At 35.9% G+C, this 12922-nt stretch overlaps 1 protein-coding gene across 1 annotated transcript in view; it reads right to left on the bottom strand.

Annotated features, from left to right (window-relative positions):
* Positions 1–12922, bottom strand: part of SPATA17 (spermatogenesis associated 17) — a 235063-nt gene that overhangs the window by 74927 nt on the left and 147214 nt on the right. The window contains exons 7-8 of the mRNA XM_052654228.1: positions 11010–11213; positions 3943–4091 (exon numbers count right to left, since the gene is read on the bottom strand). Coding sequence (XP_052510188.1) covers positions 3943–4091; positions 11010–11213 — 353 coding nt within the window. The remainder of the gene's footprint in view (positions 1–3942; positions 4092–11009; positions 11214–12922) is intronic.

The following is a 12922-nucleotide window of genomic DNA, read 5'->3' as shown; positions in this document are numbered from 1 at the left end:
TCTGTCAAATTGGTCTTCTCATTTTTTCCCATACCATCAACCTACTTTTTATCTACTTTCTCGTCTTTTCTCTGTCAAAATTTTAACCATTTCTTTACAAAGAACCCATTCAGTTCCTTTTCTGTGAAGAACACCTTCCTAGATTATCAGAGGATGAGTAAATTCTACATTTAAAAAAATATCATGGCACTTTCTGTCTTTAACATATGCTTGACTATTTTCAAGTGCTTACTTCTTTAGAACTTCGTTAGGTTTTTCAGTTCAGTTTAAAGCTAGAAGCACAGAAGTTTCAAGAGAGTAGAGACTTGGTTTATTTAATTACTCCGAGAGCCTAGAACTATTCCTGATATGCAAAAATTTGTCATCAATAAATACTCCTTTACATGTCTTATGCTATCTGAGCAATTATTTACTAATTCTTATTTAATTTCTTGGCTTCATAAAAATAGATACGTGAATAAGGCATATCATAATCTTCTAGAAGGCATGAGAAAAATAGAGTTTGTTTCGTAATAAGAACAAATAAAGTTTTTAAATGACTTCCAAAAAAAACCCCCTCCATACTCTATATGTACAATATTATTGTTCCACTTTCTATGTTTATTTTAAAGAATATATTAAAGAATGTGACCTTAATTGAAAATACAGTCTTTTGGGTTTTATAAGATGAGATCATACTGGAGTTGGGAGGGCCCTTAATTCAGTATGACTGGTGTCTTTACAAAAAGGGGAAATATGGACAGACACATACATAGGAAGAATACCTATGTGAAGAAGGTGGGAGAGATTGGGGTGCTGTTTCTACTGATACAAGCCAAGGATCACCAAAGATTACCAGCCATCATCAAAAGCTAAGGGAGAGACTGGGACAGAAGAAATCACCCTTGCTGAGAACTGGATCCAGGACTTTGGCCTCCAGCACTGTGATACAGTAAATTTCTGTTGTTTAAGCCATCTAGTTTATAGTAGTTTGTTCCAGCAGCCCTAGCAAACTAGAAGCTTAATGAGAAATCTTCTATGACTGATCGATGAAGAGCTCTGCTTGTGGTCCTCCTTAACTTCTGGTTCGTAGGGCAAGTAGATGAGATCCAGCCTATCGATGCAATCTGTGATTTCCTATCCATATAGTTTGATGTCTTAGGCACAAAACTATTAGGCTTGGAGTGGACACAAAGCATGATGATAATTATCTTCTATGAAGTCTCTGATGTGTTCTTGGCATACTTGTTATCTCATTCAATCCTCATTACAATGTTTAAAGATAACATTTATCTCCCCATTTTACAGACAGGGAAATAGAGGCTCAGACTGGCTAAGTTACTTACCCAAGATTATATACTACTGTTGTGTAATGGAGTCAAGATTTGAGCTCATACAGATCTAGTCCCAAAACCTATCTTTCTACTTTCACCACAGTGCAATTTTCACAATGATATGAAAATGAAACAGTTAAATATATCAAGTCCTCTGATATAATGCTACTTTTTGAATCCCTAAGATTTGAAATGGAAAGTTCCATTTTCCCAGTTTGCATAGAGGGTTCCCAGTTTAAGGTCCTTGGATGACAAAGGCATAACTCTTTCAGATGAAATTGGTAATGTGATGGGGGGCAGGGGGCGAGGAAGAATTCTCTGCATTAAAAAAAAAACTATGCATCTCTGTGATAAAAGTAGACTTTTGGCCTAATTTCTATCACAGAATTATTATCTTAAAGACTTAAAACCTGAATTTCTAACATTTCTTTTGCCTCACAAGATACAATTAAGTTATGCAGAATGTGGAAACCAAAATGGTTTCAAAAGAAGCTACAAAACAATAGTTTCAGTTCTCTGAAGTTGAAGTTTGCGTGCTCAGTCATGTCTGACTCTTTGCAACCCCATGTACTGTAGCCCACTAGGCTCCTCCCTCCAGGTTCCTCTTGCTTAGAATTTTCCAAGCAAGAAAACTGAAGTTCTCTGAAAAAGTGGACTATTCATAGGCTGGTTGTTAAAACCCATTACTAAGGCTTTTTGCTTAAAATATGTTAACTTCAAATCGATAAGTAATTTCTTTACTATTCCCAACTTAGTTTGTCCCTGATTGGTTGGTTATCCTAAAAGCACTTTTCAATCTGGAAGTTTCAGAGTAAATGGTCACTAGCAACACTACAGAGGTTGAAAATGTTTACAAGTATTCCACAGAAAGTACAAGCTGAGCACCTTTCTTTGGGGATGGCATTGATATCTGCTCTTTCTAGGTTTATCAAGGAAAATACTAAGAAACATATACTGTAATATGTTTGATATACATTGATTTCTGTAGAAATATCAGTATGGTTGGGTTTCCCAGGTCGCTCAGTGGTAAAGAATCTGCCTGCCAATGCAGGAGACGCAGGAAACATCAGTCTGATCCCTAGGTTTAGAAGATCCCCTGGAGAAGGAAATGGCAACCCACTCCAGTATTCTTGTCTGGGAAATCCCATGGACAGAGGAGCCTGGCAGGCTATGGTTTATAGGGTCACAAAGAGCCAAACGTGACTTAGCAACTAAAACAACAATATGTGTGGTCAGTTATTTGTTTGAGAAGTTAATGTTATTTCATAAAACTTGGCATCACTGAAAATAGAAAATAATTCTGAATAATATAACTAGATATTCATCACTAAATTGCATATTTTGCTTGGCTGAGTCTGAGGAGCATTAATCTTCTATAATCTCTTTACTAAAAGAAATCTATCACCCCAAAATAATTGTGGGAAAAGTGTTTATTATTTTTTTATTCATTATATGTTGGATAATAATCAATTATTGAAAGAATCTGCTGAATGCTCTACAGCTTATATCTCACTTCAAGTAATCACTATAAAATGAAAAACTTTATGAAAATTACTTGAGATGTTTGCCAATTTTATCATTCATATGAGTTTATTCAAAATTATTTAGTTTTCAAGAGTCTCTTCAGAAATGCATGATTAAAATAAAGCATTTTATATATTCTTTCTGACTGACAAAACTATCCAAAATCCACTGTGCTGGATAAGAGGCAATTCTAGTTTCTTTATAAGTCAAAGCATACTTAGTAATATATTTTGGAATTATTATTATATAAATTATTATATAACATGTAAAATGATTAGTACATATTATATAAATAAGAAACTGCAGTATGTATTATGTAGTTAACTTATGTAATTATTAATAATTAAAATAATTTAAATTACAATAATATAATAATTGCCTTTATTATTTATTATATATAATGGTAAATTATTATTATAAGATATTACAAAGATAATTTCAAGATACTTTACAGAAAAATAGATTTAAATTGTCTTTTTATAAATTCCCTATAACTACTGATGACAAATGCCTGAAGTGTGAGGAAGTACTTTGGAGAAAGATGTATGAATTGAGACACAAATCAATGATACTAATATAATAATTTAAAATTGCATATGCTCTTAGATCACCCTTTATCTTTCTCAATCATCTTCCTCAATATAAGGAAACTAAACACTTACAATGCACCTGACTTATTAAAATGACAGTTTCATATCAATGTATCAAAATAAAATTTAGTTCACTTTAAGAAAAATGTTTTTGTTCTGTTCGATCTAATTTTAGAAGCATCAGAAATATGAATAGTTTCACTGGATAATAAAGGAAATTATCTTTACAGATATATGGAAAGTGATAACTTATCCCCTTAAAATGCCATTCAATCTTTTCTTTTTTCCTCTGAGTAATATATACGTACTTGTGTAATATGTATGTGTATAAAATTAACATCATCATCAATACCAACCTTATCTAAAACACTTATATATCAAAAAATGGATGTCTCTGAATAGGTCGGGGTGGTTTCACCTTTTAACACAAATAAAATGTTAGCAAATAGAAAATATTTTTAAAAACTTAAGGGACCAAATATGGTACAGTTACTTTTCTTAAGCTAAGGACTTACATATTGTCATTCACATTTTGCGCCCATTCCTGCTTCTGGAGCTGTGCTCTGGCCTCGGTTAGCCCATCGATGGGTTCTGCCACCCGCAGTGTCGGTTCCAGAGGCTTGTAGCGCTGTTCCAAAACTTCCGAGATGTCGCGGAATGGTCCCTGACAAGACAGGAGGATGTAAATATTTTATGATTTATGATCAAGCCTACTGAATATCTACAAAGAAAAACAAATAGCATTTACTAAATTCTTCTTAAACAAGAACTTCTTGTCTGAATTAGAAAACACATGAGGGAAGGGCATCACATCCTCAAGAAACGTTCAGACAAGTTCAAGTGATTATATTAAAAATGTTTGAAATTAGGCGGAATTTCCCCTACTTACAAGTTTTCATACAAGAATTAGTTAACTTGCAGTTATAAAAGTTGCTTTTTTTTCTAATTTTAAAAAGCCAACTTCTTATAATTTAAAAAGAATTCACTCCCTTTTTGAGTAAGCAAAAATACTAGGAAAGATTCTTGGGCCCAGCTTTCAAACAGATAGAAAAGGATGGCAAGTTTTTTTTTTTTTTTTTTTTTAATGAAGTTTTTAGGTGAATACAAAATCTTACATTTGGTGGCCTCCCTCCGAATAAGGAAGGGCCATATTTTAAAGCATTTTAAGTGTTTTTATATAAAATTCTAAATTTTATTGCTTAATAATTGTTCTGTTGGATCTAATTTTAGAAGCATCAGAAATATGAATAATTTCACTGGATAATGAAGGAAATTATCTTCATAGATGCATGGAAAGTGGTCATGTACCCCCTTAAAATAACCTTAAATAATTTTATTTAGTCACAAATAAAATATTTGTGATTTATCATTTAATGGGACAAATATATAGCAAAGTCCTTAAGCTGCAACAGTATGAAGTGGTTTATAGCATATTGCACCTTTAAATTAGCAGTTACTTACAGTAGTTACTAGAAGCTACTGGTTGTCTAGTCAGTATCATATGAAACACACTACAAAACAGAAGCAGGCCAAGATTGTGCAATCAATTACATTTTGTTTTTGCTACCATTGTTGTGCAGAAGTGATATAAAATGGACAAAGATTTCTAATCATATCCCTTATCCTTAAAGATCTCTTCTTTAAATAGGTTATCACTAACAAGACACAGCTGGAGTTACTGCAAGCACTGAGTGAAGACTGTGGGGCTAATAAAAAGAAATGATTCACGCCTCATTTATGTTCACTTATGTTTTACATTAATAGAAACCAATAATAGGAACCAGTTACCATAAAAGTCATGGACCGTAAATAACACAAATGGCAAATAAGTATCATCTAGTACTTTTCACAGCTGGACAGGAGGATTGCTATATTTGAAAGTAGTTAATGGATTTTTATTGGAACTTTAGTTTTTAAAGATACAGTAACATGATGACAAGTTCACAATTAAGAACTCAAATAAAGGTATTGTTTAGATTTTTAATCCTCCACTTGACAAATGTGTGATTTGAACAGTATTTCGTTGTGCTGTGATTTGAACTATATTTGGTTGTGATTCGAACAATATTGGTTGTGCTCTCAGGGGCAAATTACTTCTCTAGACCCTTTCTCTTCAAATGTTGAGATAGAATAATAACTATCTCACAAAATTGCTCTTGAGATAATGCAAGATCATATAAGTAACACTCAGCATTGTACTTAGAACATATTAATAATAAATACACTAAAACTGTAATCCTAGCTTAATTATTATTATTTTACTACTCCTAGTTTGGAGAGAAGTTTGAAAAGGATTTTGAACAATGGTAGCATCTAATATATAAGCAAAAAGCCAAGGCTATGACTTTGAAGGAACTGGTGTTCACAAGGGGTAAAGTCTTCTTGGTGGTCAAATCCTGCCTTCTGACCTTTGTTGATATATCAGTACAATGTATACCCATTTGTAGGCCTATTCCACTACTTGTTCTGGAACTTGCTCTTCCTGACAAGATTAGGAACTGAAAGAGGAGAAATTTTACTTAAGCAGCAAAATTTAGAATAAAAATGGACCGATTCTTCTTTTCTCATTCACTAGAATCTTCAGGACCACAGTCCTTAATAATGTCCATCTTTCTATGTGTTTTGGTGCCTGGTTCATACATTTATATCTTAGACAATTAATACCTTGCCCTTTGAGCTTAATAGAATACTTTCCTGGTTAGCAAACTTGACAGCTACTGTCAAGGGTCTCTTGTGCCAAGGCTTCCACTGACTTGTGTTTTTGTTGACAGGCTCTTTTAGACCTCAAGGGATCACTTGTACGAATCATACCTGGAGTGAGATGGCATCCCAAATTTCAGACAAAACTTCAAACGTCAGCTCTTCTCATTGTACTTGTTTTCAAATACTGATACCTAGAATGTGTAGACCATTCAGGATTCAACCTGAACCTACAAGTCATCTTGGACTCTTAGCTATAACTCTCCAATATTTGAGGATGTGAGTCCAATTATAAGTCAAATAAAGTCTTCCATATTTTTTAATAACTCACATTACTTATAGTCATCTTATATGTATAAACTTTTCTCAAAGCTTAAATAATAGGGAAAAAATTTAACTTATTATTGTCTCACACATCTAATAAATTCACCTCACAAGTACAGACAGACTGTCAGAGTGTAAATATTATTATTTGAACTGTAGCATATATAATCTCATATGTCCCCAGTCACACGTGTACATTTTTATTATAGGTAAGTACAGGAAATCGGTTTCCCATCCTGTGAAAACAGGACAGGAAATAAGGGGGCGTAGTAAGAAAGGAAGGGAGTAAGAAGAAGTCAAAGGTGATAAGAGAGAAGGTGGGACGAGAAGATGAGTGAAGGAAGAAAGTAAAAGGAAAATAAGAGAAAGCAGGAAAAAAAGGAAAAGAACATATGATGGGGATGGGGCAGAGAATCAGGAGTAAGAAGGAAGGAGATGGGGAAAGAAGGAAAGGGAAAGGAAATTACTAGCAGGGGTAATTATTTTGTTGTATGTTAGATAAATGTATTCTATGATTATGTGCACATATGATTATGTGCACACCTATATATGTATATGTGTATGTACATACACATATATAAAATAAAATCTTCCATACAGATGTGTATTCCATATATATATGAATGTATATCTTAATGTAAATGCATACATATTTTATTATATTATGTAAATGTATACACATATATCTTCACTGTGGTACAGTAAGAAATATTTGGTCTTTGTCCCTGGTTCCTGGCATAGAGTTCCTAAAATCTTTGCAATTTCCCAATGACAGGAGAATCTTTTGCTGCTCATGGCAAGATTACACCTAAGTTTATGCTAATAAGATGACTTAGGCTAGAGCCCCTAAGTCTCTCCGCCTCCAGATAAGACCGGTCACCAGAGAGACCAAGTGATCAGAAGACGGGCACTTCCAACCCTTCTCGAGGGATTGAGGGAAGAGAGCACTATAGAGACTGAACAAGGAGAGACAGAGAGGAAAACAACAACCATGGGAGTGACTTGGTAGCGGATCTCCCCACCCTCCTCTCCTTCCACCCACTGCTGAGCTCTGATACAAAATTACAGCCCCAGCTGACACCGTGACTGCAACTTCATGAGAGGTCTTCAGTCAGAGGCACTCACCCAAGCTCTACCTGCAGTGCTGACCCACAGAAACTGAGAAAAGAAATGTGTGTTGGTTGATGCCATCAGACTTTGGAGCAACTTGTTATACAGCAATAGATACACAGGGGCAAGTCTGTGTGCGAAGCTAGTCGGTAGCAGTTCTGGAAGCCTGGCAGCATGAACCAAAGTCAGTCCATTTCCGGGTGGATGCTTCCTGGAGGATGCTTCCTGGAGGCAGTTGTCTAGTCCAGTTTAAATAGGGGTGGAGGCAGGGAACAGCAACAGAAGTGTTGTTCTCTGGGATTTTCAGGACAGTGACAATCATCAAAACTCACCCCACTCCACCCTTTAGCCCAAGAAAGTCATGGATTGATCCTGCTATATCCTAATCCATAGTGAAGATTTTTTTTTGTCTTTGCTTGAATTTTGCATTTTTGGGCCCCCCCCCCCTCTAATTCTCCAAGTTACACTTTTTCAGTGACTCCCATCCAAATTAGGTTGATAACTGTATATGATTACACGAACCATCAGGCTTCCCCGGTGGCTCAGCAGTAAAGAATCCACCTGGAATGTAGAAGACGCGGGAGACACGGATTTGATTCCTGGGTCAGGAACATCCCCTGGAGGAGAGCATGGCAACCCACTCCAGTGTTCTTGCCTGGAGAAACCCATGGACAGAGGAGTTTGGCGGGTTCCAGTCCATAGGGTTGCATAGAGCCGGCCACAACTGAAGCAACTTGGTACACACAACATGTACAAGAACCACCAGATGAGAGGCTGATAATATATAAGATTTTTCTAGCAACAACAGGTTATAACAAATGCCATTACCACAATATTGTTACATAAAAAAGATACATCCTAGCCCCAAATTCTATGTGTTATTTTTGTAGTCAGAACAATAAAATTCAGCACCAAGGAAACATTTGAATATTTGTTTGGTATATATTTAAAATGCACTTCATTTTTATTATTGAAAATTAGATTTGGGGGGGATTATCTGGCAGTCTGGGACTCAGTGCTATCACTGCCAAGAGCCCAGGTTCAATCCCCGATCAGGGAATAAGATCCCACAAGCTGCAAATCATGGCCAAAAAAAAAAAAAAAAAATAGATTCAGTAAAGAATAATTTCTGTTTCTATTTACAAAGACAAAACAAAACACAATAACTTAAAAAAAAAAACAAACAGAAAGAATACAATCACTGGGACAATTTTGATGTAAGATTAATGCGTTTTCTCCATTGAGGATAATGTTTGCTGTGGGTTTGTCATATATAGCTTTTACTATGTTGAGGTATGTTCCTTCTATTCCTGCTTTCTGGAGAGTTTTTATCATAAATGGATGTTGAATTTTGTCAAAGGCCTTCTCTGCATCTATTGAGATAATCATATGGCTTTCATTTTTCAATTTGTTAATGTGGTGAATTACATTGATTGATTTGCGGATATTGAAGAATCCTTGCATCCCTGGGATAAAGCCCACTTGGTCATGGTGTATGATCTTTTTAATGTGTTGTTGGATTCTGATTGCTAGAATTTTGTTGAGGATTTTTGCATCTATGTTCATCAGTGATATTGGCCTGTAGTTTTCTTTTTTTGTAGTATCTTTGTCAGGTTTTGGTATTAGGGTGATGGTGGCCCCATAGAATGAGTTTGGAAGTTTACCTTCCTCTGCAATTTTCTGGAAGAGTTTGAGTAGGATAGGTGTTAGCTCTTCTTGAAATTTTTGGTAGAATTCAGCTGTGAAGCCGTCTGGACCTGGGCTTTTGTTTGCTGGAAGATTTCTGATTACAGTTTCAATTTCCGTGCTTGTGATGGGTCTGTTAAGATTTTCTATTTCTTCCTGGTTCAGTTTTGGAAAATTGTACTTTTCTAAGAATTTGTCCATTTCTTCCACGTTGTCCATTTTATTGGCATATAACTGCTGATAGTAGTCTCTTATGATCCTTTGTATTTCTGTGTTGTCTGTTGTGATCTCTCCATTTTCATTTCTAAATTTTATTGATTTGATTTTTCTCTCTTTGCTTCTTGATGAGTCTGGCTAATGGTTAACAAGTGGTGCTGGGAAAACTGGTCAACCACTTGTAAAAGAATGAAACTAGATCACTTTCTAACACCACACACAAAAATAAACTCAAAATGGATTAAAGATCTAAATGTAAGACCAGAAACTATAAAACTCCTAGAGGAGAATATAGGCAAAACACTCTCCGACATGAATCACAGCAGGATCCTCTATGATCCACCTCCCAGAATTCTGGAAATAAAAGCAAAAATAAACAAATGGGATCTAATTAAAATTAAAAGCTTCTGCACAACAAAGGAAAATATAAGCAAGGTGAAAAGACAGCCTTCTGAATGGGAGAAAATAATAGCAAATGAAGCAACTGACAAACAACTAATCTCAAAACTATACAAGCAACTTATGCAGCTCGATTCCAGAAAAATAAATGACCCAATCAAAAAATGGGCCAAAGAACTAAACAGACATTTCTCCAAAGAAGACATACGGATGGCTAACAAACACATGAAAAGATGCTCAACATCACTCATTATTACAGAAATGCAAATCAAAACCACAATGAGGTACCACTTCACACCAGTCAGAATGGCAGAGATCCAAAAATCTGCAAGCAATAAATGCTGGAGAGGGTGTGGAGAAAAGGGAACGCTCCTACACTGTTGGTGGGAATGCAAACTAGTACAGCCACTTTGGAGAACAGTGTGGAGATTCCTTAAAAAGTTGCAAATAGAACTACCTTATGACCCAGCAATCCCACTGCTGGGCATACACACCGAGGAAACCAGAATTGAAAGAGACACATGTACCCCAATGTTCATCGCAGCACTGTTTATAATAGCCAGGACATGGAAACAACCTAGATGTCCATCAGCAGATGAATGGATAAGAAAGCTGTGGTACATATACACAATGGAGTATTACTCAGTTGTTAAAAAGAATACATTTGAATCAGTTCTGATGAGATGGATGAAACTGGAGCCGATTATACAGAGTGAAGTAAGCCAGAAAGAAAAACACCAATACAGTATACTAACACATATATATGGAATTTAGAAAGATAGCAATGACGACCCTGTATGCAAGAGAGCAAAAAAGACACAGATGTGTATAACGGACTTTTGGACTCAGAGGGAGAGGAAGAGGGTGGGATGATTTGGGAGAGTGGTATTGTAACATGTATACTATTATGTAAGAATCGAATCGCCAGTCTATGTCCGATGCAGGATACAGGATGCTTGGGGCTGGTGCACGGGGATGACCCAGAGAGATGTTATGGGGAGGGAGGTGGGAGGGAGGTTCATGTTTGGGAACGCATGTACACCCGTGGTGGATTCATGTCAATGTATGCCAAAACCAATACAGTATTGTAAAGTAAAATACAGTAAAAATAAAAATTAAAAAAAAAAAAAAAAAGATTAATGCGTACCTGACAGCGTTTCCTGTCAATAGGGGGCAGAATTCCGGACCGAGGAAAGGATCGGGCGCTGGTGCAAGCGAGCCAGTCGCTAAGGCAGACGGAGTGCTCCCGCTTCACTTCAGGGCGACGGTGTGTTAGAGGCTTCGCCTTCTGCAGCCTCAGCTCCCAAGGGTCAGGATCTTTTCTGAATGGTGAATTATATATTCCTGGAATCTAAAGCAGAACCACATCATTTTGGTTTTATCTTTAATTTTCACATAAAATAAAGGTAAGATAAAGTTGTCCCAGACAAATTTGACTATTTTAAACTATGTAAGAGGTGGACTTCAGATTCATCTAAGTGAAAGAAAGAAGTGTTAGTCACTCAGTAGCTCAGTTGCTCAGGGTGGGACTTGCGACCCCGCCATGCTTCTCTGTCCATGGGATTCTCCAGGCAAGAATACTGGAGTGGATTGCCAGTCCATTTCCAGGGGATCTTCCTGACCTAGGGATCAAACCCAGGTCTCTTGCACTGCAGGCAGATTCTTCACCCTCTGAACCACAGGGAAGTCCAATTTGTCTAAGGAGATTACAAAAGACCCTTTGTCTCCAGGCCAACAGTTTTGGAACCATTCATGGTTGAAAACTAAATACACTAAGAACAACTGAGCTATAGTTTCTGCCACACATGACATATTTGACATAATTGTACCTGAGAAAAAAATAACAGAAGGACCTTAAGGCATTCATGTTGTTTACTAACCATTAACTATGTATATGTATATTTAACCATCTCTAGAAGTCATAGATTCACACACAAACTCAAATATATAATGTTTGAACCAGTTTCAGGTACAAAGTATGAACTTAATAAATATTTGATTATTTGAATGATTATTCATTATACAATCTAACTAATGGTAGTCATTTTAAGTTCTTTAAAATAATAATCTAAATGGTATATATATATAGAATACATGTGCATGTACATATGTGTGTATATATATATGTGTGTGTGTTTATGTATATAATCATTCAAATAACAGCCTATACTTTTTCATTATTGGAATATAATTGCTTTACAATATTGCGTTAGTTTCTGCTGTACAACAAAGTGGATCAGCTGTATGTATGCATCCTTTATTTAATGAGTTGTATCCACATGGTTCTATAATGTAACATTGCCCTTGTTGTTTTATCACTGGCCTTGTCACACTATGCATCAAAATAGTCAAGACTTATTTAATACAGTTCCTGTTATGCAATAGCGGTTCCATAGATGTACATGGAATAAAGGTTAAATTCAAGTTTGTAGTCCATTTTCTGAAAATTCAATGATGTTTGAATACACAAACCATATAGAACTACAGTTTTTACTCCTTTCGTACATACAAATGCATATTCATGAAGAAAACCTGTATTTTAAAGGACAGAATGACTTGTTTGGTTGTTCTGTAGACATTCAATATAAAGAATGTATCCATTTAGCCTGTTTTTCCTAAAAATGTGCTTTTCTCTTATGCCACTATCAGATTCATAAATATTTCTAGTTGTTATATTTACCTCTTTAGAATAAGCAACTCTAAAGTATTATGATTAACTACAGTAGTTGCCTTTGAAGAGCTATCCTGGGGAATAGGATATTTTTGTATTTCATAAGATAAAATATATTTTATTTTATATTTCCAGTCTAATTCCTCAGTAAGTATTAACCTCTGTGTCTGTGTGTGTGTTCAGCTGTGTCCACACGAACTATAGCCATGCTAGGCGAACCCATGGACTATGGAGTGGTTGCCTTTCCCTTCTCCAGGGGATCTTCCCAACCCAGGGATTGAACCCAGGTCTCCCACATTGCAGGCGGATTCTTTACCAGCTGAGCCACAAGGGAAGCCTAAGAATACTGGAGTGGGTGAAGTGAAAGTGAAAGTGAAGTCGCTCAGTCG

The sequence above is a fragment of the Budorcas taxicolor genome, chromosome 16, assembly GCF_023091745.1.
Source record: "Budorcas taxicolor isolate Tak-1 chromosome 16, Takin1.1, whole genome shotgun sequence".
Classification (NCBI taxonomy): domain Eukaryota; kingdom Metazoa; phylum Chordata; class Mammalia; order Artiodactyla; family Bovidae; genus Budorcas; species Budorcas taxicolor.
Note: the sequence above shows the minus strand (reverse complement) of the source record. Positions and strands in the feature narration are given on the sequence as shown.